Raw genomic sequence first — 23,746 nt, 5'->3', positions numbered from 1 at the left:
GGGGTGTTACTCTTTAAATGCAGTCCTTGACTTTCGTAGGTCTGGATATGCGCTGTCGGCTTGGAGGAGGAACTGTGGAGAGACTGGGGGCTCCACTAGTTCTTCGGTCCGGGGGAACGTGGGAAGGTACCGAGTACTCCGTACTTGTCATGCATTAAATTTCATACTTGCCCCACATCGTCTCGGCAACAGAAGCTTGGTAGTTCTATCTGCGAGCCGTGGCATACCCAATGTAGCTAAGGTCTAACGCAAGATCTGACTAGTCATACTTGAGTGATCTCGGACCTCATCAACAGACTCCAAGCATAGTGCTTTCCCGGGTGGCACAGGAAGACCACGCAAGTCGCATCTTTGATGGAAATCAAGGACACATCCGTATTTACTGCCCAGCATCATTTTTGGGCAAGTTACTTCTTAAGATCTGATACGCGTTGTATCAAGGACGTTGCTCTAGCTTCCCTTATCTCGATTCTCCTGAGCTCTTGGGTCTTCATAAGTTCGGAAGCTCTGTGCAAGTGTTTCCAATGATGCCTGGCCCTATAAATCCAAATAATCAAAGCTCAATATCACGGCCTGTAAGATGAATATTCCTCATCCTTTGCCGTGCCTTCCCTCATTGATGTCGAGTAACACTTCCTTGCCCGTCTGATTGATTCATCCAGAGCAAACGGCACAGACCGGCTAAGACGAGCCTCTATCTTTCTTGGATAAGAGTTTGTCTGTGTCGGCTGAGAGCAGGGCCAAGATGATAACTAAAATAAAGTAGATGTTTCCAAGTTCAAAGATAAAGCGCCAGGCATTTGCAGCAGCTCTGGCTACACCCCCAAATACATCCGCCACCATAGGCAAGGTGACTCCTGAGACTTTAAGCAATCCTGAAGAATCACCAGATGTCAAAGCAGCCTGGATAGCACTGAAGAGTGGAACTAGTGATGTCTGAGGAAGTCCATCAGCTAAGACCACCTCAGTGACATTGGTAACCATTCTTCTTTGGAGCCGTGGCTCAAACTACAAGTTCTGTCAGTGCCCTGCCTGTGCCTCGTCTCTGACTGGAAGAGAAAACAAAACTTACAATAGCCATGAAAACACAACCTAAGGCGATTATCAGCGGGCTAGAATGGAATGATAGGGGGAGATACTCACCAAGGACACCATAAAAGAGACTGCGAAACCCGGATATGAGTCCAGCAACAAGCCCCATGTCACGCTTGTGAGCCGCTAGAGGCCCTGTAACGTAGCTGACAAGCATACAATAGCCTTCGCCGAAGCCTATAAGAGTGAGGAATGCCAAAGACGATCGGTGTCGAGTAGGATTGAGGGTGGCCGAAGCCGAGAGGAACACCATCAGAAACACAACACCGAACAGAAGATGCCACTTCACGAATTTAGGCCGGACCAGAGCAATTGCAGCTGCAATCCAGCCACCCACCAGCCCTGCGGACCATGTTGACTGTCCCGTTAGCTGTGCACTTTTTCAGATCAGGATTGACGTACCGCATCCCATGCCGCCTGCATGCCTTGCTCTTGGAAGACAGTTCCATATAGAAGCGCAAAAGTACTTGGCAAGAGACAGAGAAAAAGTGAGGTGAGGCTCGCGACGGCTATTTGCGACAGTATCGTCCAGTTTCGGAGTATGTATGGAGGGAATGCGGCGTGGTCATTTCCTCGAAAGGATTCTGACTGGTGTTACCGATGGGCCTGATGTATCGACGATTTTGCTTACCATATACTAAGAACAGGGTGAGAGCCACACCTGATATCGTGACCAAAGCAATCATCTGTGCGCTTTTCCACGCTGGTAAAGATATCAGTATCTTTAGTAACGAGTGTACCAAAACACCGCAACTTACCATAAATGGTCTGTCCCCAGAGAAGAAAATAAGTCAAGACCCCGAGCAGTGTTGCCAAAGCAATCAACCCAGTCCAATCCTTCTGCTTGTGGTGTTCCCACTCTGGGTTGTCATGCAGCTGCCGGTAGGAGAGAGGGTGATAAAAGAACAGCAGTCCGAGGAAGGCTGCGAACGAAAATATTGCATTAATAGAATACGTCCAGCGCCAGCCATCGGCGGCTTTCTCGAGTAACGCTTGGGCTGTGTGATAAAACCAGATTAGCTTGACAAGTTAAGAACTCGATCAATACTGACCAATGGCAGAATGCATTGCATAGATTGGAGCCAACAAACATATGCAAGCCCCTACGATCGTGAAGCGCTCGTGAGCAGGAACCATGTCCGCCAGTGCCAGAAACGGTCCGATAATCTGCACGCCAGTCCCGATGCCGACCAGGACACCCTTTCTTTGGATTAATAGCAGCGACAATGTTGATACCCTCGTTAGCTTACCAGTCCTACTATCGTCGATTGAGTGGAAGCTCGTCCAACTGCGATGAACCCAACAAAAGCAATAAGATTGGCAATGACGAAAATCCAGCGTCGACCAACAAAATCCGAGTCTACCAAAAAGAACAGAGCTTAAAGCCTGGGAGAAAATAAGGGTAGGATATCCCCATGCAAGAGAAGGACTTGCTCCTAGAATTGTGGTCAATGCTGATAATCGGTTGTCAAGTGCACGTTAGATATGCCTACCAAGGGTTTCTGGGATCCCAGTCGAGAGAGAATTCCAACTTGTTGATGTTGCAAGCATGGCGGCATTGAATCCAAAAGAGATAGACTGGTCATTTCCATTAGACAATTATTGTAAAACCATGCAAGGTGATGCTCTTACAATAAAAACGACGATGAATCGTAAATTCCAATAGTTTGCGCGCAAAGGCTCTCGTATAAGAGTCGAACTGCCCCCATGTTCTTGATGAACCGGGCTTTTATAGCTGTCGTCTTGTACGCCAGCGATTTGGTCTTCCACACGTTGTGACATTGTTTGAAGACCTGGACGGCTGATAGTTGACACTCAGGTATGATGTCCAAGAATAGCTCGCCTAGATAAGACTAGAAGTACTGCTTGGAGTGGAAGTAAGTGAAGGACCGGGGTAGATGGTGCTGTAGTTGATCCTTTCGTGATCCGAAAAAGAGGTGGAATAACTGAAGGGGCCAACCATCACGGAGATTTGAGGAGACTTTTACTTTATAGACTTGAATGACGGCGGTAAGAATGTCCGGACATTCTTTCGTCTTTGTCCGATCCTCTTGAGAGAAAGAAAACCAAATCATTCCCTTCCTCAGCCCAAATTGTATGGGGTCTGTCTGCAATCTTGTTACAGATTTTCCCTTGTTGGCCACCCTTGGCCAATCAGCAAATCACAGGCGTACTTACATCTGATCACACTAGGAAAGTTACACCGCCATATCCTCAGCCGGTCTGCAAAGCGAAGTATGGGGCCTCCACAGCCTCCAGGTTTTGACGCGGGGGTCATGATCCGCAAACATGTAAGGCTTATGCATTTAGTCGATCTGCAACCACCGTCCTAAAGAGGCAAGCCGCGGCCCGAAAGTCTTTTTGGCATACCTCAGCACCGCCTTTGTGTCTGTCGAGCCGCGACTCAACTGGGGGCTAAAGCATAACTTCTAAAGATCCCGTCTGACGACCGTTGTTCAGCCTAACGCATTCCAAGATCATCGATAAAACGGCTTCGAATTCCTCTCCGCGAAATGAGTTTTATAATCCACAATCATACTTCGTAAAACCACCGTCCAAGAAGCGGTAATGGGTATCAAAGTAGGATAATAAATGCAAACGCCGTCACCACAATAGAGCTGGGCACTCAATATATCGAATTAAGAACGTCAAGTCGGGGCTAAGTGGGTTTTTGCAATGAGTTCCCGGAGGCCCTCTCCCCGAGTTTTGAAATAAAAGGCTACAACACTTTTGTCCGCTTCCAGTCATACGAACGGGATTTCCCGTAGACCCTCCACGAGACGTACTTCTGCTGGATCGGTTCTTTCGGGACGAAGACCCGTTCTACTATCGCATTCAGGGCCCGGTTGTCCTGATCGAGTTCAATCATCACTCAGGCATCTACTTGACCAACGGGGAGCCCAATAGGTTTCACACCCACACCATCTACAGCCTGCCTAACGGGGGAAACTATGCACGAGCACTCATTTAGCGGTGGAGGAAGCTACAAATCAAGTAGATTGAAACCCCTTCATTTGAAAAAAAGGGCAAAAGGAAGCGTGGACCGAGAGTTGGTTTCGGGGAACTTTTGCTGCAACGGCTCGTGGTCCAATCGTTGATGAATCTCTCTCATTAGCGGAGTGACCTTCTCTACCTTATCACTTTTTACGCTGAACCCCTAGAAATGGTTTAGCAAATGGCAAAGAGGCACGTTCGCGATTGGACTTTTCTTCATCTATGATTGTCTGCATTGGGTTCTCACGTGCTGGGGTTTTGACAAAGAATTGCCAGGTCTCATAGTCTGACTCGTACAATTGCTCCTGTATGATGCGCTATGAATAGTGCAAGATGGCGCGTTTGAATCCCCGACTTAGCTCACTCACTCTTGTTGTAGCCAAACCAAATCGCGCCTACGAACAATGTAAAAGGAATCCTTTTGAACCCCACGTAAAAATGCAGCCGTACTTATCACTGCGGATACAGTCACGCGGAAAAAGGCAAAAAGTCCAAATGTATGGGGTTGCTGTTGGCTAGCCTTCGAGGCATCTAGAACTACCCAGCGAACGAATGTCATTGACATTAATATGGTGTTTTCTTAGGTGACATGTAGCGCCCGTCATGTGCACGTTGTCTTGATACTGGTTATCTTCGTGATTTGGAGTGTTTTCTATCCGCGTTTTCCATTGCCCACCTCCTGCCTTTATTGGGCTTACCATGCGGGCGGGTAAAGTGCCACCATTACCAGAGATGTTACAGCGGACACTGCAGGCGGTCTCACTGCTAGGAGGTCGTAGGGGTCAGTAGCTTTCTCTTCCATCAGCTCCACCGTAACTTCATCGTTTCCGGTCTCCTTCCTCCTGAGAAGAAAACCCCTGACGCGATTTCAAACCGGCAGTCACTTTAGATCTCTCCTATATTAGGCCGGATTCGCTGACCTTGATTTTGCGATGCCTAAAATTCGCACATACGAGTCGCGCGAGGCTTATTCCTTGGACCTTTTAAAGCTGGGCCTTGAGCGCTTTACTGCTGAGTTATGGCCTGTCCACTCGGTGAGGGTGAGTTTGGTGTAGATGAGTTCATCCTGCGAGTAGAGCAAGTCCCAGGAGCAACAATAGCAGCAGCAGTTAGTAGAGCAATCGAACTAGGTTGAAGAAAAGGAGCTCTACCGTTCAGCAACGACCTTTTGGGCGATTTTTTTTCAACTGGGAGTTAGTGGCGAATAAAGACGGGGTCTCCAGAGAGAGGTAGAGTAGAGAGGGTGGCCATGGCTTTATTTTCCTGGGGTCGGCTCCAACAATGAGCTTCGTGAAAGGCGTCTTGAAAATGAAGGAGACGTATTGGTGTTTGGCAATCATAGCAAGTCAAGCTAACCTGGAGAAGGTTTAGCAATCAGAATGTTCTAAGCACTCGCACTAGAGAGACAAATGGGGTACGGCAACGGTAATTACAGCTCGTGCGGCCGTCGTGGGCACATGCAACAGGCCTGTAACCCACGGCCTACATCCGCAACAATTCCTGTCTTATGCCGCCTCTGCTCCCATGGCCTTCCGTGTCCAGACTCGACGAGCCGGCTATTCATAGCCGGCTCGGCAAGTTAACCGAGGTGCATCACTCGGGAACCAAACTCTGCGCCTGACTGCCGGCCAGCATTGGGTTCGAGGCACTACGTATTGAATTGTGGGAACTACTGTACAACAGCAAGGTCGCGAAAAGTAAACGCTTGCTGGGTCTCTACCCAAGGCGACATGACATGCCCTTTCTTGTCATGTTTGCCATAGTCTCCTTCCCTCCCACCTTGGGCAGCCACTGTGTATGTGTGTGTGGAGAGAGAAGAAGGGGGGAGGGGGCGCCAGCCTTGCCCTTAACACGTGACTATATCACGTACCGCTGGCCCTCTTGCTCGTGCTCTTTATGTATGCCTTATAGTTCGCACTTCCAGTGTCTCTTCATTTAAACAAGTTGAGGAACCTTTTATACACCCTAATAGTGCGGTTTTTGTGTGACATTTCGAATGTAGCAGCCTCGTCACTTTCCTGCGATGTTGTCAAAGTAATGGGTACGACTCGGTAGCTAATGTACGAAACAGCTAGGACTACCCTTACGAGTTGCAGCTTGCCACGTAATGCCGACTACCTGGCAATCTGAGAGCCCTGCTCCTAATCGAGAGGGGCGTCCACCTCGTTCTGATCTTCCACAGCTCCATCTCTTGCGTGCTGCGGCTTGGACGCACCCAGATGGAAGACAAGGCTCCCGGAGAGTTCTTCCTTGGTGAATGGCCTAACCGCGAGTGCAGCAATGATTGAGAGGCCGCCGAATGCAATGCTGGCCAGAAAAACTTTCTGGAACGCATCGGTATAGGCGGCCAAATACGCTGTCTCACCCGCCAGAATGATTTTTTCAGTAACGCCAGGAACGGCTTGTAGTGCAGAGGCAACACCACTGTTCAAGGCCGTCAAGAATGCCGTAATGGATGAATCCGGAAGGCCAGCTTCGACAACGGTAGGAATAATCATATTCTTGGTGTTGGTGTTCATGCGGTTGGTGAGGATAACAAGGTAGATGGTCGTGGCAAGAACTCCCCCGGCACTTCGAATACTTCCAAAGATGCCGTTACTCGTTCCCATTTGCTTTTGGTCCTTGATCACAAAAGTAGCTGCTGTGGCTGCAAGGTTTTCAATATATCCCACACCGAAGGAGCCCAGGGTTGCAAAGGCAGTGGATAAGCTAGTTGTTGTTGTTAGTAGGGGCTTCAGAAATCAATAGCTTCACTACTCACGCCAGAGTATCCTTTGTCTGGGCAGCTAAACCACCGATGAAGACCGCCATAACTATTGATGCGAATACCATTTGCCAGTTGATGTGGCCAATACGCATGGCAATGAGGCCACCGATCACTTGTCCCGCTTGTACACCGCCACCTACGGCGCAGGACAACCAGCCAACTTTCATCGTGTCGGTGGAGTACAGAACAGTGAGTGTTGTAGGATAAATAACTAAAATCAAAGTTAGTACAAGATTGGAGTAACCATCTTTTTATCCGTACGTACCGGTCATGGAGTAATAGATCATGCCGCCCACCGTAGTTAACACCACGATAGCGTCGTATTGGAAATTCTTGAAGATGTCCATTGGCACCAAAGGGCGGTGAACACCAGAGTAGATTTCTGTTTGAGGTCAGGACATGTTCTCCAGAGATGAATTTACCGGATTGAAAATACCATATAGGACGAAGGCCACTAGACTGACGACGCCAGTAACGATGCATCCAATGACATGTCCTGACTTCCAGGGATATTGTCCGCCTCCCCAGGATAGACCCATCAAGAAGAGTAGGTTTCCTCCTGTGAAGAGTACAATGCCAATGTAATCGATCCCTTTAACCTCCTGCCAGCGAGAACGAACTCGATGAAGGTGAGAGAAATCCGGTGGATAGTAAAATAATACCCATAGAATTAGGGATAAAGCATCTATTCTCATCTTAAAATCTGGCTCGAACAATAACAGTCTTTATACTTACTTAAGATAATAGTTAGGTAGTAGTTCCAGCGCCACCCTGCCGAAGTATGCAGGATGAAAGACCGGGCAATGACCGGGCCAAAAGCGCCGATGGGAATATTGACCGCGTTAATCAAAGCCATAAATATGAAGCGATGCTTGACTGGTACAAGCTCGCCAATCACATAGTTGAAGGAGATCTGAGAAGCAGCGGCGAGCCCGATAAGTACTGTTGCGCCGATTAACACATTGACAGTACGCGCTGTTGCAGCGACAATGCTCCCAATCAACGCAAGGGTGGCGCCGCCGATGAAGAAGTATCTCCGGCCGAAAATATCGCTCAGCCGTCCGACGAGTGTATAACCCACGGCAACGGTCAGTGTCCATGTGAGTGAGACCCAGCTAATAGAGGCGCTTGGACCTGGCTTCGGTTAGATAACGACTTTCGCGCGAAAAAGCAAGAAGACTTACCAATGTCATCGTTAATGAGAGCCAATGTGTTCGCGGGCATGGCAAAGCCTGCGTAGCAGGCAAGACAGCCAAACCCGATGGCCCAAAAGGAACCCTGGAATCGCTTGGTACGCCAGTATGGCTTCCCGTTGATGTACTCAGAAGGTGCATGATGAGCGTTGCCCTCCCCATCAGGAGATGATACCTCCTCCGTCTTAATGTCGTTGGCCTTGTCGTCCATTTCTCGAGAATGTGGAGACGAGTGCATTCAGCTCGTGCCTAAATTGATGACCCAGGCAGATGAAGAGAAGCGATAGTAATTTAGTGGCTCTGTCTGGCCAAACGACACTGAAGAACGCAGGCAGGGTACTTGTACTCGAATACCGCCGGGTTCTGGCTCGGCTATTGTATGCTCCCTGTTGGAGGACAGAGTACCCCGTGGAGAGGCAGCTTCCCCAGACAGGGACGGAAGAGCGGCCACGGAACACAGTCCATTGAGCACAAGTGTGGAACTCTTTGGCTGGCGCCTGGAAGGGCTTCCATTGCGCACGGAAAATCTGAAACGAAGCTCCCGGCCCCATGGCTCTACCAAGGATTCCTCAGGCAACAAGCACTTGATCTCCTGGATGTGAGGCCCGGGTACCATCTGTGGAGAGCCGCCCTGCTACCTGAAGCTCGGATACCGGCAAAGTTTTCGGCGACGGGTTGTTGGACCGAAGCATTGCTCGTTGCGGCCTACCAGATAATAAATCCGGGTAGGCCACCTAAAAACCTTATAAGAATCCGTCCAGTGCCACAGTCTAGTCATTAGCGATAAGGATGTGTATCTAAGCTTTCGAGTTTTATTTCAATTATTAGGCCCGTAGGTATCTCCTAGTTGGGCGACAACTTGGGGGTTTCTGGCGATCATCAAAGACTCAAGCGACGAGCGGTAATAAAATCCTGTCAGAGGAGTATAGAGATGGCCAGGACAGCTTGAGATCCCTTTATCTAGACCTGACGTGGAAATTGAGGAGGTGATCTACTCTCGCCGCTTTTAGTCATATTCTGTCAGGAACGGCTTATAGAGATAGGCAGAGGGTAGTGATAGGTAATAGGTAGGTATAGGGATTCCTTAATAGTATATCTTAACTGAAACTTAAAGCATAAGGGAAGGAAGCTTCCCTCAGGCGGTGAGCATGCGGTGCTTAAATAATAAGGGGTTGTCACGTGCGAGTTATGCTTGGCGGTTCGTGACACGCCGATAAGGGTAACTAATTAGAAGCATAGCTATTTAGTTAGTTTTACCGGTAATACCAGCTTAGCTAAAGCTTCGCTAGATGATGTATGCTGTAGTCACATGACTAATTAGGCGCTACCTTCCCTATTGGGATAGGCTGCCCACCTACTTCTATAAGTACTGCACCTAATGGAACCTCTCCCTTCCCTCTCTTGACACGATACAGACGCCATTGATGCAGTTTGTTTGTTCTACCTTCCGCGTCGCTCCGATGTCAGTAATATAATGTCCGCGCCATCTCCCACGCTCAATCCTTAGCGAAACAAGCGAGGAGTCATGCACAGTCTGCATGAATTCGATGGGTATAGCCTCCGGCCAAAGTGCCTTAGGTGGAGCCGAACCATCAGACCTTGGAAGTGAGGACGGCTTCCACACCATCCTTGCCTATACCAGGTCAAGACGCAAGTCTGGGTAAACGATGGGCGCCGAGCCACCTCCCTGATACTCGTGTTCGACCAGTGAATGTCCGCAACATTTGAGTGTCGGGTGTAACGACTCGTGCGGCAACACAAAACGAAATAGGCTTCCATTCCACCACTTCATTTCCTGGGGCCCCGTATGGAGAGCATGTTCTATACGAATCTTGGCTTTGTCCGGTGGCAGATGGCGTCTCGAATGGGACACCTATTATCTCCATTCCGCCCTCTGGTCGAGCTGCCCCTATAAAGAGGGTGTCGTAGTATGACTATCACGACTCGCGTTGATACGAGCCCACCAAGCCTTGTATTCAATATACCAGCCATTGTGAAAACCTATATTAGTCGCTGTCACGACCGAACTGAAGATCAGGAGAACTACCAACTGTTCCAACTTTGCTTGAGCACGAACCCTGCCATCTCCGCGAATCACTGAACGGCAAAACCGGGCAGTCTGCCTCTGCTCTCCAACAATCACAAGCATGCAAGCATCTCCTGCATCTATCGAGGGAGAGAATGTGAAGATACAAGTCGCCGCAGACCATGTCGACGTTCCACCCAATTCTCCCGACGACAGCAATGTCAGCCTCTGGAGAGAACTGCGGGCAATTAAGTGGAAGAAATGGCTCGTCATCATCTCGCTGGGCTTCATCTACAACATGGGCATCAGCATCTATCTTTGTGTCTCTCCAATCATTGGAATTATCAACGCCGACATAGGCCCCGACCCTGCGTACAGCTGGCTCCCTACGTGCTGGACCGTGGCAACCGGCGTCGGCTTGATCGTTGCCGGTACGCTCTCCGATGTTCTCGGACGACGGTGGTTCGTCATTGGAACAGGGGTTTTGGGGGTTGCAGGTGGTATCTGTGGGGCATTGGCCCAGAACATTCCCACTGGTAAGAGTCAATTGCTTGTGACATGTTTCTGGTCTCAAACATGATGGCTTATTCTTTAGCACTCGCTTCCCTGACAATTCTTGGCTTGAATCACGCAGGAGCAATGAACACTCTTGCAGCCATCGCTGAGATCGTCCCCACTCGCCTGCGTGGCATTATTCTCGGCGCCGTCAATGCAGGCATACTGGTCTGGGCAACATGCGGATCTCTGATCGGACATGAGGTTGCTGTCCACACCGCTCCAGGATGGAGAACCTTGTTCTGGATTATTGTGGCTGCAAATGGTCTCGCAACTCTGCTTGTGGCTATAAACTACTTCCCGGCGAAGCCACTTGCTGCGGGAATGAAGACTCGACGTCAACTCCTGAAAGAGTTTGACTATGTCGGCCTCGCTTTGGCCACCGTAAGTCTCATCTTCCTGGTGTCGACAGGTCACCCACTCTTGCTCATATCTGCTTAGGCTGGACCAACCTTGTTTTTCGTTGGCATCAAGTACGTTCCGACCTACGGGGCGAAGAGCGGATACTTTCTGGGACCTTTCCTTGCGGGTATCGCTCTCATGGTTTGTTTGGGATTCCATCAGGCCTTCTATGCTTCGAATCCTATCATGAAGCGTTTCCTTTTTCGACGCGTTCGCGAGTTTACCCTCATCCTGGTCGTCGCGGCAGTGGGTGGAATGCTCTTCTATTCCATTGTCGCCTTCTTTTCGACATATCTTCGTGTCATGTTCCATGGGGACAACACAAGAGCAATTGGGTTGGACTATATGCCATTTGGCGCCGGAACAAATGTAGGAGGGGTGTCGTCTGCGTTGCTACTCCCTATTATCGCTCCCATCATTGGGACCAGGCTCCACCTCGCGATTGGAGTCACGCTCCAGGTACTCTTTATTCCACTGATGTGTCTCCCAACTGCAAACTCGAGGGGCATGGCATTGGCCTTTTCCTTCTTCGCTGGGACAGGTCAGTCACTACTTCAAAGAGCCTAATATTCCTGATGCACACTGACCGTCTCCAGGTATCGGCTGGGTCGAGCTGCTTACCATTCTTCTAATCCAGCTGGCGACCCCGGACGAGTGGATCGGGGTTGCCACTGGGCTCCTAGGAATGATGCGGTCTATCGGGGGATCTGCTGGATCCGCGGTCTATACAACCATCCTCAACAGCAGGAGCGCAGATCTCATTCCCGAGTATGTGGGCTCAGCTGCGCTCGAAGCAGGGCTTCCAGCAGGCTCTTTACGACAACTACTAGGGATCTTGACCGGCGTCGTCACCGGCGAAAGCATTACTGATGTACCGGGCATTAGTCCCAGCATTATCCAAGCGTCGACAAGCGCCTTGCACAAAGCATGGAGGCAGGCATTCCACTATGTCTGGCTTACAAGTATTCCGTTCGGCGTGATTGCTCTTGGTTGCGCTATCATGACCAAAGATGTAGGCGGCTCAGAAGTATTTATGGCTTTAATGGTTTGAGCTAACGTGGGTTCAACCAGCTGACTTACCGACTATCCCACAAAACGGCCCAACACCTTCGATCTGAAGAGGTTGCAGAATCTACAGGAGACTTGGAGAAGGACGCAATACACAAAGGCCCTCACTAAGGCTCCTAAGCTGCTACCAACTCAAGCCCGAAGGGGAGGACTCTGGCTTGCCTATTCCTGCACTCGAGACGAAACACTACGATATCTGTCTAGACAAACCAGAGCAAGTTCCGTGATTTGGATACCAGAGAGGAAATTCTACTTGGCCGCAGCAAAGATAGGAAAACGCAAGCAAGTAAGCGAATATAGGGGAGAGAACAAGCAGGGGGAAGACCCATAACTTCAAGCAAGTGAGCGAACTGGTTTCCCTACTTCCATTTCCACTTCAAGTTGGCGACGGGGCCCTGTTATGACGACCAAATGCCTCCAGAACAATCTAGTTCTACGAGTTCGTTCGCCTCCAGTGCAACCAGTGTAACAGTCAAGTCCTCACCCTCGATCGCGTGGTCTCGGTGAATGAAAGATGGCATCTGCCTCAATGCATATTTGAACTGACGCTGTAGATTTATGTTCAGAAGCCGGATTTCAAGGCATGGTCAATCTTGGACTATCAACTGGCAATGAGCCAAAATTGTTCTTCCAGCATATATATTTACATCGATACTAGAGGATACACCGCCACCGCCCATTGCTCCTCTCAATAGTGTGGAGACAATAAACCCGCTCTGCTCTGCTTCTGCGGCCAGCCCATCCAGATAGATTGTCACTTCTTACAGAAGCTCGACGAAGCTGAGGACGAAAGCACCGTGGTCGGAGTTATACATGTGCAGCAGCACGTGCAAGTTTCTCGTCCTTCTTATGATGGAGCGTGGTAGAGACCTCATCCGTCATCAATGCATCGGTGTTGGGCAGGAAGAGGGTGGTGATGATGCCGATGCCTGTGAAAGCGATCGTGGAGAGGAATACAGTCCGGTAGGCATCCGCATTGGCTGATCGGTATGCCTGGATTCCGGCATCGATGATCGAAGCCGTCACGCCGGGGATGTCGGCAAGAGACTGTCCCGACGCCAAATTGCCGATGAAGGTTGCGACACTGCTGGCTGGTAGTCCCGCCGAGACAAGCGCCGGGGGCACTTGGTCCGGAATGGTCGCGCTCAGACGGGCCGAGAGGACGACGGTGTAGATGGTGGTGGCAACTGTTGTAATGGTAAAGCGGATCGAACCTCCAAATCCACACCCGGCACCCATCTGCTGCTGATCCTCCAAGGCCAGGGTGGTGATGGTGAGAGAGAGGCCCTCGACGTACCCGGCCAAGAAGCAACTGAAGCTCAGGAGCACCGTTGCTCTAGTGCTGGAATCGGGATCGCTGGTGGCCATACCTACAAAAAGGACAAACAGTTAGCAAACGAACTCGTCGTCAAATGGCCAGCCAACGGAAGGTCTTGCAAGGCATATATATACTTACAACCGAGGAGCACACCGGCTAACGTTAGTGTCACGATACATTGCAGCTTGATTCTCCCCACGGGTTTTGCGACGATGCCAGAGACAATCTCGCCACTGACCCAGCATGCTCCGACGATGGAGGCTCTCAGTCCGTCGGTGATCAGATCTCCAGAGGGATACACGATGGCCACCATTGACGGCCAGACGATGGTCAGGGCATAGTACAGGCTGGCGCCGATACCAGATGTCACCACGGCCGCCGTCCAAGGTCCCGAGGCCAAAAGGGTTATGGGAACCAGCGGCTCCTCGAGTCGCGCAAACAGCTCCCACAGCGCAAACACAATCAGGGAAACACCCCCCACAATGATGGTTGCGAGGACGTGTGCTGACTTCCACGGGTGAACCGCTCCTCCCCACGAAAGGCCTAACAAGAAACACAAAAGACCTCCAGCAAACAGTGCCGTGCCGATGTAGTCGAATTTCAAGAGGTATTCTCGCCGTGTTTTGTCGCGGTGCTTCATTTCAAACGTTGGGGGACGATAGAAGGCCACCCAGCAGAACAAGGCCGCGGCTTGGATTGCAATGACGATGTAAAATGTCGAGCGCCAACCGCCAGGAGTGTGGAGAATGCACGAATTGGCAATGGCCGGCGCAAATGCCCCGCCGGGGATCATGAAGACATACATGATGGCGTTGCCCAGGAAGCGATATTTCTGAGGAATCAGTTCGGCCGTGACGTAGAAGTACGAGACTTGGGTCGAGGCCGCCAGCCCGACGAGCGTCATGCCGGCGATGAGGGCCCCGACTGTTGGGGCAGTGGCACAGACGATGCTCCCCACCACCCCGAGCACTGCTCCGCCGATGAAGGTGTGACGACGTCCAAAGATGTCGGTGAAGCGGCCCACGATGGTGAGACCGACGGCGATCATCAGCGTGTACACAATCGCCACCCACGAGATGTTGGAGCTGGGACCGATGTCCTCGTTGATGACGCCGAGGATCGGGGCTGCCAATGCAAAGCTGGATATCGCGGCAAGGAGGCCAATGCCCACCGCAGCCATGGACCCTAGGAAGAGGGAGCTTCGAAAGTATCCCGGTGGAAGTTCGCTGAGCTGCGCCGATATGGGAGGTACGCCCACGTGGTCCTCCATCTCGACCACGGCTTCTTTCGACATGGTTTCCCCGGCCATGGTTAGGAGCTGCAACGGAGACGGGAGGGGAGGGGAGATGAGATGAGGTGTCTGTCGTAAAGATAGAGAAGAGGTGCCTTTTTTTTTCTTTTCTCAGATCAAGTCCGTTTTCTGATGTTCGACAAGGGGAGAAGAAACAGAAGAGTTGGTTTTTTCTCTTTCTTCCTCTTTCCACAGAACATTATCATTTTAATGCCAATTTCCATTCCGGGGAATTCCTTTCGTTGTTGTTTAAAGAGGGCGGAGAATTGTGGGGGTTTGGCGAGTCCGGAACCCTTTGGGCTGCAATTCCGTAGTACCGGGCGGAGCAGGTGCTGGTTATAAGAGTGACCCAACCAGGTCACGGAGGGGGTAATCAACAAGAACGAGAAGATTCGAAAAAGAAATGGCCACTTCCGATCTGTGGACCGCAGTCGTGACTGGGGGCGCGTCGGGCATAGGCGCAGCCACTTCTAAGAAACTCGCCAGTCGGGGCATCAATGTCCTGATTGCCGATGTCCAGGGCGACCTGGGGGAGAAGTTGGCCGAAGAGATCAAAGCCACGTTCAAGGTCGACGCCCTGTTTCTCCATGTGGACGTGTCCAAGGAAGAGGATGTGGTGGCAATGGTCAAGGCCGTCGTCGACAGATGGGGTCGGCTCGATTACGCTGCCAACATTGCTGGCTTTTGTCGGGGGGACAGGGACGATGAGGTCGGTGTCTCGACCCAGGATGTGGACAGGTATGTTTGTATACATGGCCTCCTTCAAGTGGCGGCTCGATCACAATCAGGCTTGAGCCCTGTTAACGCGCCCCCAAACAGCCATTTTGCAGTCAACCAACGTGGAGTATGGCTGTGTCAGAAGTTCGAGGCGGCTCAAATGTTGAAACAGTCTCCGAGAGCGGTTGAGATATCCCCAGCACCCTCTCTGCCCATCAAGCCTCAGCGAGGGGCGATTGTCAACATCGGTTCCACCACGGCCGTGACGGGCATGGGCTTTGCTGCGTATGCGCCGACAAAGGCAGCGGTCCTGGAGATCACGAGGAACGGGGCCTTCTTCTACGGCTCACAGGGCATTCGGTGCAATGCTGTCTGCCCGGGAGCAACAGTCACGCCGTTGGCGCTGAGTAACATGCACGACAGCGTCAAGAGCGACCCCGACTATAAGCATGAGGAAAACAGATACACCGAGCCCATCGCGCTCAAGGTCATGGCGTGTCCTGAAGAGCAGGCCTCGGTCATCAGCTTCTTGCTCAGTCCGGAGAGTAGCCACATCACGGGCCAGACCATCATGGTTGACGGTGGTTTCAGCCATATACACTTGTAGTCATCCTCCTAGCCACTAAGGCAGGCAAGGATTGAATCAATGGTCTAGCATCTAGCTACACGATCAAGACTCTCTCACTCTGTAATCGGTAGTCCGGAACTACATTGGGAACAGAAAGGAACGAGTTCCCATTGTTTGAATAATACATGGCCACATGGCTTACGGTATGGATCGCCCACGTGTGCGAGATAATGTCCATCCGAACCGAAGCGACAACGTGCCAGGGACATCCCTCCTCGTGCTCTCTCATTGGCGAATCCAACTCCGCTTTTGTTTCTAACACCCCATGGGTCAGTCGATAGTTCCCCACGGGACAACCTGGTAAAGCTCGATCGGTTTGCAATTCCGGACAGCATATCACAATTCCGGGAGGGTCAAGTATAAATCGACAACCCTAAGCTCGTGATCATTGAAAGTCGAGGGCAAAACCAACTACGAACATTCCCTCCTAGATTTGTGAAGCTGAAACCCCCTCTATCAAGTCCTGAAACTTACACTTCGCAGTTTCTGGTCATGGCTGACGCTGACCAAACCCATCACCACAAGGTCGAGGGCCTGTTGCGTTCTGCCCCGAGTGACGAACAGCTCCGGGAGCATGAGATCACGGATCCCAACCAAGAGGTCTCGCGGCTGTCGATCCGGGTCTTGCTGTCCATTTCATCCATCAGCTTCATCTTCTCGACCTCTCTTGGTACATTCTTGTGCCTTGTCCCCGTGCTGGGTAATATCAATGAAGACCTCGGCCCGGACCCGTCCTTCACCTGGATCGCGTCGTCGTGGACCGTTGCAACCGGCGTGGGTCTGATTTGTGCCGGGTCGCTGTCAGACATATTCGGGCGCCGCTGGTTTACGATCGGAACCGGGGTTCTCGGGGTGGTCGCGTCCATCCTGGGACTGACCTCGCATTCCATCGGGCAAAGTGAGAAATCTCATCGCGTTTCAAGAAATGAAAGATCAAAATCTAAAAACCCTCGCTAGTGATTGCGACCATGACGTTGTTTGGCTTGAATCAAGCGGGAGCAGTGAATGGCTTCGCCAGTGTTTCCGAACTGGTCCCAACCAAATACCGTGGTCCGGTGGTTGGCGTCATGAATTTGACCGCTCTTCCGTTTGATCTCTGTGGCTCACTGATCGCCCGTTCGATGATCTTGAACACGGGACCGGGTTGGAAATCGGTCTTCTGGATGGCTCTCGCGGCCAACATTGCTGGAACGGTCGCTTGCGCCGTCACATACTTTCCCGCGAAGCCGTTGGCTGCCTCTGCCAGCAAAGGGTCCATGATCCGGGACTTTGACTATGTTGGACTCGGTGGGATCATTGTAAGTCTTGAACCAACACGTTTATGCTGTAGTAATACCGAGTCTGACGAGAATTACAGGTCGGCCCGACGCTTGTCCTGCTGGGAGTCATCTGGGTCCCCCAGTACGGAGCCACAAGTGCCCATTTCCTGGCACCATTTCTCATCGGCGTCGTGACTCTTATCGCTCTGGGGTTCTACGAAGCCTACGTTCCCAAGGCCCCCTTACTACATCCCTTCCTGTTCAAACGCGTTCGCACCTTCACCATGATCTTGGTGGTGTCGTTTGTCGGCGGCATGATGTTTTATGCTCTCCAGGCCAATTGGCCGACCTTCCTGACCATCATGTACACTGGAGACGACTTGCTCAAGGCTGGAGTATACCAGACCATCATGGGAGCTTCCACACTCGCTGCAGGGGCGGGATCAGCTGTACTCCTTCCCTGGATCGGACCAAAGCTCGGCACGACCGCCCTCCTCTCCATTGGGGTTGTCTTCGAAGTCATTTTCATTCCCCTGATGAGCATTGCTGGACCGCATAACAAGGCTGCCGCACTGACATTTTCGTTTTTCGCTGGAGTTGGTAAGAACACGATCTTGGAACGCGGGATTTTGTCACACAATACTAACACGAAAACAAAAGGCATTGGGATAACTACCACGTTACCGATCGTTTTCATCTCGCTATGTACACCGGACGAGTGGATCGGATTCGCCACAGCATCGATGGGCTTGTCCAGATACATTGGAGGCTCGGCAGGCACTGCCATTTACACCACTGTGCTTACAAGTAAAGCATCGGTTTATATCCCCCAAATGGTGACAGCAGCAGCTACACAGGCCGGGCTTCCACTCGAATCCGTTCCGCTGCTACTGGGCCTCCTCACTGGAGCTACGCCCGGGCAAACCCTCGCTTCGATCCCTGGGATCACGACGGAGATATTCCAATTGGCGTATTCAGCCTTCCAGGATGCCTACCAGCATGCGTTCCGCTACGTTTTCTATACCAGCATACCTTTTGGTATCGTGGCACTCATCGCCGCTCTGGCAACCAAGGATGTGAGTTTTGTCGCCGATGATCCATTGACCTGAGACTATATACACATGTTCTGACAATGATTGACAGCTGTCCTCTCACTTGACAATGAAAGTTGCCCAACGACTCGTCACCGACGTCAAAGCCGAGGACGCGACTGTGACGAAAGATGCTGAGCATGGCCCGAGTGACCACGAGGTCGAAATGGTCGAGTCTACGACTCCGAAAGCTTAGATTTCCTTTCTTTTGGAGAATTCAAATCAATTTGAGAGGGTTGGATTTTGTAAAAAGGAAAAAAGAACCCCCCGGATTGGCTTTCTTCCGACCCGATAATTCGGCATTACTCTTTTGTTTTGTCCTAATAATCTGCAATGTTACACACACACTGAGATCTTTCAGATCAAAAAGGGGAAAGAATCTCTTCCCGCTTGTATGGTATCGAGTTCAACCCGTAAATTACCCACAAATGCTCGAGCGGACTCCCCCTCTTCACTCACTGTTTTGGAGTAATTGAGCTGGACACACGACATAGAGTCCAAAGTCTGAGTAACTGGAGGATCTTTCCAATGAACGAAACCCCGAGGCTCATGAACCCCAGATCCAAGTTCTACTTTGAAGCCCCATACAATTCCTGGCTATCCACCGAGTCTCTTCAGAAAAAGCACATCGAAGCTACAACTCAGGAGCTCGATGACATTTCCCCAGGGATCCTGGACAAAGAATGCCTGCTCCCCCTCGACCGGCTCGACGAGCACGCCGACATTCTTCCCGCCGCTCTCGATCGCCCTCCGTGCCGTTTCCTCCACATTCGCCACGGTGAAGCAGAAATGGAAGACGCCCCCTTTCGTGTATGTGTCGGGACACCAGTCCACGCGCCGCTTGGGTCCGTTGTACTTGGGTCGGACGAATTCGAAGATCTCCAACCCCACGCCGTTGGCGGATGTTAGAATCGCGAGTTTGACTTGTTCGAATTCTTCCCCGTAGACTTTTTTTTTTCACATGTAAATTTTGTAGTGAGTCAATACGGTTCCAAGCACGGCAAGAGTCCTCTACCTAACTCGAAAGAAAAAACAAAAAGGGGGGGGGGGGGTGCCGCCTGAAGTTACTTACTAGACGAGATGACCGGCCCCGTCGGACTGTTCTTGTTCACTTCCATGACGCTGCCAATCATGGTGAATCCAAACACGCTCGTGTACCAATCGACTGCCGCGCCAATGTCAGGTACAGACAAGGCGAGATGGTTGACGTTGAGGGTCGGCTTTGTTGGCATTTTGGCCTCGCGCGGGTTCTGGTGAGTTTGTTGGTTCAAGGGCTTGAGTTGGTAGAGAGAGCTGGCTGAAGAGCCTTTTTTCTGATGACTTTTATGTGATATGTGGTATACCTTTGCTTGTACCGACTACATATACATTATTGCCCATTGCCCATCTACGCAATTACAAATGACGACTCGTCAAACTCGACTCTCGCCGCCAAGACACGTCGAACAGAGCCTTGAAGTCTAGTCGTGGGCGTGGGTATATATGCTCGCAAGCCCGAAAATCGGTATGACAGCGTCCCCGGCGGGAGCCTCTCGCGCTGAAACTAATTCTCCAATGGACCTCCAGAGAGTGCCTGGGGATACGGCACCGTCCTGACGTGGCCATAAGCACGATTTTGAGGGACATCGTTGTAGCTCAGATGACCTGAAATATCCTCTGGCTGTGCTTGGTTGTCAAGCATGAGGAGATTATAGGGAAATCCTCGGTCAAAGGCGGCGACACTTTCGATCTCTTCGATGTCGTGCCGGCTGAGGCTCACGGACAAGGCCTCGATGTTTTGCTTCAGTTGTTCGGGTGTCCGCGCACCCACCACGGGGAAGACGTAGGGGGTCTTGTGCATGACATATGCCAGAGCAATGCCGGTGAGGCGCGCTTGTTTGCGCTGTGCGATCGCCTCGAGAGCCTCCGACACTCGAAGTTCGGCCTCTGATCCAGGATAGAGCCGGCCCCGGACAGCTCCCGCCTCTCTCTCCTCCTTGGCCTTAAATTTTCCTCCCTCCATGACACCCCACGGGCCGATCGCCATCCCTTCGGCTCTGCACATCGGGATTATCTCTCGCTCGAGGTCTCGGCAAGCTGCCGACCATCGTCCTTGGTAGATGACAAAGGGCCTCAGGTTGTGGCACCTCGCGTACTCATTTGCTCTTGCCACGATCCTAGATCTTCCGTCAGCGGGCTGCGCGCCTGGCAGAGTATTTCACCCGACCGGGTCACCAACGACAATATACTGACCAGGCCGGCGTGGCAGATATTCCCAAGTACAGGACTTTGCCCTGGGCCACGACGTCGTTGAGAGCGTGCATAATCTCGGGGATGTTTGCCGCATAGTCCCACCAATGCACGTAGAGGATGTCGACAAAGTCGGTCTGGAGCTTTCGCAGCGACGCATCCAACGAATGGCGGAGATTCTTGGCGTTGAGTCCCCCGAAATTGGTCTGGATCACGTCCCCCTTGAGGTGTTTCTTCCAACCGGTGCCGTACTTGGTGGAGATGACCATCTCGTCTCGATTGCCCCGGGCAGCCATCCATTCTCCAATGAAGGCCTCCGACTCACCGTCCTGGTAGTCGCTGGCCGTGTCGATAAAATTTCCCCCACTGCGTCAGGCAAGTAGGTGAGCGTCATGAAAGGGCCACGGCCATTTTGGTAGAAAACATACCGCTCGTAAAAACAGTCGAGGATTTCAAATGCCACTGTCTTGTCGACCGCACCCATAAAGTACTTTGGGGAATTTATCAGCTTCGCTCTATCTCGACTGAGGTTGCAGTTTTCTATATACTTTCCAGGCCTCGCCAAGGTTCATTGCGCCTGTGGAGGAATCTCAGAATACCCGTCTTCTCTACTTTGTTGGATTGAGCTCGCACCTAGACATAAAGGGCTGACTTTGAGACTGGCAGCAGGTGCCAACTGTCGGTGGTATCCCAGCAAGCTATGTGGCCGGGGCTGGTCGAACATCCTCTTGGCCGCTTCTGGATTGTCTCGAGACATCTTTGCTGCAATACTTAGGAGAGGGTAATGATTCTAGTACTTTGATTGCCTTGGATTCATGAGTTTGACGGTGTGTGTAAATTAAATTTTTTAGGAGTATTCTGGGGGTGGCTTTTGCGGGGGATATCGTGACCAACGACTCGTATCTTGGACACGTTAGTTGTTGAGCATCATTAAGGGCCCCGAATGGCTACGAGGAGGAGCGTCGGCGATGGTACCCTCGTCAAGCATCGACGGCAGCTATAGACAAGAGGACCAGCACGAGCCTCACTCCAAATCCAACCCCGACTCGATGGGTTCTTAGAGATGGGATTCGAGTCGTGATTCAACTCCTCCATTGAAGTAGCCTAGCCAGAAGTAGGCTGGGGCCTACTACGTTGGCTAAGCTACTCATAGATTACGCTCACACGTGGCTCAGAAGAATCCACCACCCACGTGATCGCATAGCTCTCTCGTATAACCTTCTGGGTATAGTGGCCAATGTTACCTTCCACATAAAGCTAGTCACTAGGGAGGTACGCGAGCTGGGCCTTGATTAGATAAGCGAGTCAAGGAGTCGAATCCTGGCCAAAGCTGGAGACTGTGGGGTCAACGATGTCGCGAAGAACGACACCATTTTCACCTGCCAACCTGGATGTTGCAGTACAGGTTTTATGTAGCCTAAAGAGAAACTGAAAAATTCAGATGATGCTAGGTTCAAGAAAGAATGACTTGCTCACAGCCCGCACAGTCACTGCTCAGCGTCATATTCTGACTCTCGTCACAACTAACCCAGGACCGCCACGCACATCATGGTATCTGATCCAGAGGTTCCCAGCGTGGGGGACGTCGAAACCCGCCTCTTCATCAATAACGAGTTTGTCGAGGCAAAGGACGGCAAAACTTTCCCCGTCATCAACCCAGCGACCGAGGAGGTCTTCCAACATGTCTCCGAGGCGTCGGCGGCGGACGTGGACCTCGCCGTGAGTGCAGCTGAGGTGGCATTCCCAGCATGGTCGGCACTGGGCGGCTTTCAACGCGCGGCGTATTTCTACAAGCTCGCGGACCTGGTGGAACAGAGCAATTCCAAGCTCGCTCTCATCGAAGCATCGAGCATGGGCCGACCAGTGGGGACTTATAGTAAGTAAACCCTCTTCTGCTGCGTAGCCGCCCGCATTTCTAGTGCTGAATATGGGAATAAAGCCGAGGGTCTCGCCTCAGCGAGGTTCTTGAGATACATGGCTGGCAAAGCCACGGATGTTCAGGGGACGTCGTCGACCCAGACCCCTGGATTTCTGAACCTAACTCTCAGAGAACCATATGGCGTTTGCGCTGCCATCACCCCGTGGAATGCTCCAGTGACGATGCTGATGTTCAAAATGGCACCTGCACTAATTGCCGGCAATACCTTGGTGGTCAAGTCATCCGAAAAGGCGCCACTCACGAGCCTCTACGTCGCCAGTCTTGCACGGGCTGCAGGGTTCCCTCCCGGAGTTCTCAACGTTCTGAGTGGCTTTGGCACACCTTGTGGAGCCGCATTGGCGTCGCACATGAAGATCCGCAAAATCTCTTTTACAGGCTCCGTCCGAACAGGAAAGGCGATCAAGGAAGCGGCCGCCAAATCCAATCTCAAAAAGGTCACCCTAGAACTGGGAGGGAAGAGCCCCCTGGTCATTTTTGAGGACGCTGACTTGGATAAAGCCGCCGAAGCGGCGGCCAAGTCGATTCTCCTCAACTCGGGACAGGCCTGTATAGCCAGTACTCGTGTCTACGTTGCAAAGACAGTAATTGAAGCTTTCTGTCAGAAATTTGTTCAATCGTTAAAAGACCTCGGAGCGAATCCATCCTCGGGCAACGATCCTAGAGTCTCGGGAACACGGAGAGGTCCACAAGCTACTCGGTCTCAGTTCGAGTCAATCTTGTCCTACATCAAAGAAGCCGAGCAGTCAGGGTATGGAATCATAGCCGGAGGCAAAAGGGAAGGTCAACGAGGGTTTTTCGTTGAGCCGACCATCATATACGAACCCGACGAACAAAGCCGGGTGATGAGAGAAGAGATATTTGGGCCGGTCGCCTGCGTGAAGAGCTTTGAAACCGAAGAAGACGTCATCAGACGAGCCAACGATAGCGAGTTCGGCCTTTATGCGAGCGTCTATACAAAGGACATATCGCGCGCGTTGAGGGTTGGGAGGGCATTTGAGTCTGGAACCGTCGGGATCAACTGTACCAGCCCTATGATGACCCACGACATGCCTTTCGGCGGAGTGAAGCAAAGCGGAGAAGGGAGGGAGCTTGGAAAAACCGCCGTGGACGACTGGACACAGCTGAAAACAATGTACATAGCAATGTAAAGTTGAAGTGCCTAAACATGTAGAACGGT

The 23,746-nt window shown here is 51.5% G+C and overlaps 8 protein-coding genes across 8 annotated transcripts; 3 read left to right on the top strand and 5 right to left on the bottom strand.

Annotated features, from left to right (window-relative positions):
- Positions 1-681: 681 nt before the first annotated feature.
- On the bottom strand, positions 682-2,874 carry AYO21_01396 (hypothetical protein; the record flags this gene model as incomplete). Its single annotated transcript, XM_022651379.1, has 9 exons — positions 682-1,008; positions 1,073-1,092; positions 1,144-1,434; positions 1,724-1,795; positions 1,851-2,090; positions 2,145-2,292; positions 2,343-2,452; positions 2,586-2,670; positions 2,725-2,874. The coding sequence occupies 9 exons, from the start codon at positions 2,872-2,874 to the stop codon at positions 682-684; spliced, it is 1,443 nt and encodes a 480-aa protein (XP_022516352.1).
- A 3,353-nt stretch (positions 2,875-6,227) lies between these two features.
- On the bottom strand, positions 6,228-8,257 carry AYO21_01395 (hypothetical protein; the record flags this gene model as incomplete). The annotated part of the gene is made up of 6 exons (XM_022651378.1): positions 6,228-6,795; positions 6,848-7,064; positions 7,119-7,235; positions 7,290-7,412; positions 7,589-7,987; positions 8,038-8,257. 6 exons carry the CDS (start codon positions 8,255-8,257, stop codon positions 6,228-6,230), a joined length of 1,644 nt encoding a protein of 547 aa, XP_022516351.1.
- Positions 8,258-10,193: 1,936 nt separating this feature from the next.
- On the top strand, positions 10,194-12,080 carry AYO21_01394 (hypothetical protein; the record flags this gene model as incomplete). The annotated part of the gene is made up of 4 exons (XM_022651377.1): positions 10,194-10,608; positions 10,707-11,011; positions 11,069-11,570; positions 11,626-12,080. The coding sequence occupies 4 exons, from the start codon at positions 10,194-10,196 to the stop codon at positions 12,078-12,080; spliced, it is 1,677 nt and encodes a 558-aa protein (XP_022516350.1).
- Positions 12,081-12,904: 824 nt separating this feature from the next.
- Positions 12,905-14,709, bottom strand: AYO21_01393 (hypothetical protein; the record flags this gene model as incomplete). Its single annotated transcript, XM_022651376.1, has 2 exons — positions 12,905-13,467; positions 13,554-14,709. The coding sequence occupies 2 exons, from the start codon at positions 14,707-14,709 to the stop codon at positions 12,905-12,907; spliced, it is 1,719 nt and encodes a 572-aa protein (XP_022516349.1).
- Positions 14,710-15,109: 400 nt separating this feature from the next.
- On the top strand, positions 15,110-18,597 carry AYO21_01392 (hypothetical protein; the record flags this gene model as incomplete). The annotated part of the gene is made up of 6 exons (XM_022651375.1): positions 15,110-15,997; positions 16,535-16,949; positions 17,009-17,349; positions 17,409-17,910; positions 17,971-18,386; positions 18,454-18,597. 6 exons carry the CDS (start codon positions 15,110-15,112, stop codon positions 18,595-18,597), a joined length of 2,706 nt encoding a protein of 901 aa, XP_022516348.1.
- A 401-nt stretch (positions 18,598-18,998) lies between these two features.
- AYO21_01391 (hypothetical protein) lies at positions 18,999-19,633 on the bottom strand (the record flags this gene model as incomplete). Its single annotated transcript, XM_022651374.1, has 2 exons — positions 18,999-19,348; positions 19,474-19,633. The coding sequence occupies 2 exons, from the start codon at positions 19,631-19,633 to the stop codon at positions 18,999-19,001; spliced, it is 510 nt and encodes a 169-aa protein (XP_022516347.1).
- Positions 19,634-19,944: 311 nt separating this feature from the next.
- On the bottom strand, positions 19,945-21,387 carry AYO21_01390 (hypothetical protein; the record flags this gene model as incomplete). Its single annotated transcript, XM_022651373.1, has 5 exons — positions 19,945-20,557; positions 20,634-20,996; positions 21,059-21,120; positions 21,179-21,207; positions 21,264-21,387. 5 exons carry the CDS (start codon positions 21,385-21,387, stop codon positions 19,945-19,947), a joined length of 1,191 nt encoding a protein of 396 aa, XP_022516346.1.
- Positions 21,388-22,178: 791 nt separating this feature from the next.
- On the top strand, positions 22,179-23,717 carry AYO21_01389 (hypothetical protein; the record flags this gene model as incomplete). The annotated part of the gene is made up of 2 exons (XM_022651372.1): positions 22,179-22,506; positions 22,570-23,717. 2 exons carry the CDS (start codon positions 22,179-22,181, stop codon positions 23,715-23,717), a joined length of 1,476 nt encoding a protein of 491 aa, XP_022516345.1.
- Between the last annotated feature and the right edge of the window lie 29 nt (positions 23,718-23,746).

Source organism: Fonsecaea monophora (assembly GCF_001642475.1).
Source record: "Fonsecaea monophora strain CBS 269.37 chromosome Unknown Scaff5, whole genome shotgun sequence".
Taxonomy (NCBI): domain Eukaryota; kingdom Fungi; phylum Ascomycota; class Eurotiomycetes; order Chaetothyriales; family Herpotrichiellaceae; genus Fonsecaea; species Fonsecaea monophora.
Note: the sequence above shows the minus strand (reverse complement) of the source record. Positions and strands in the feature narration are given on the sequence as shown.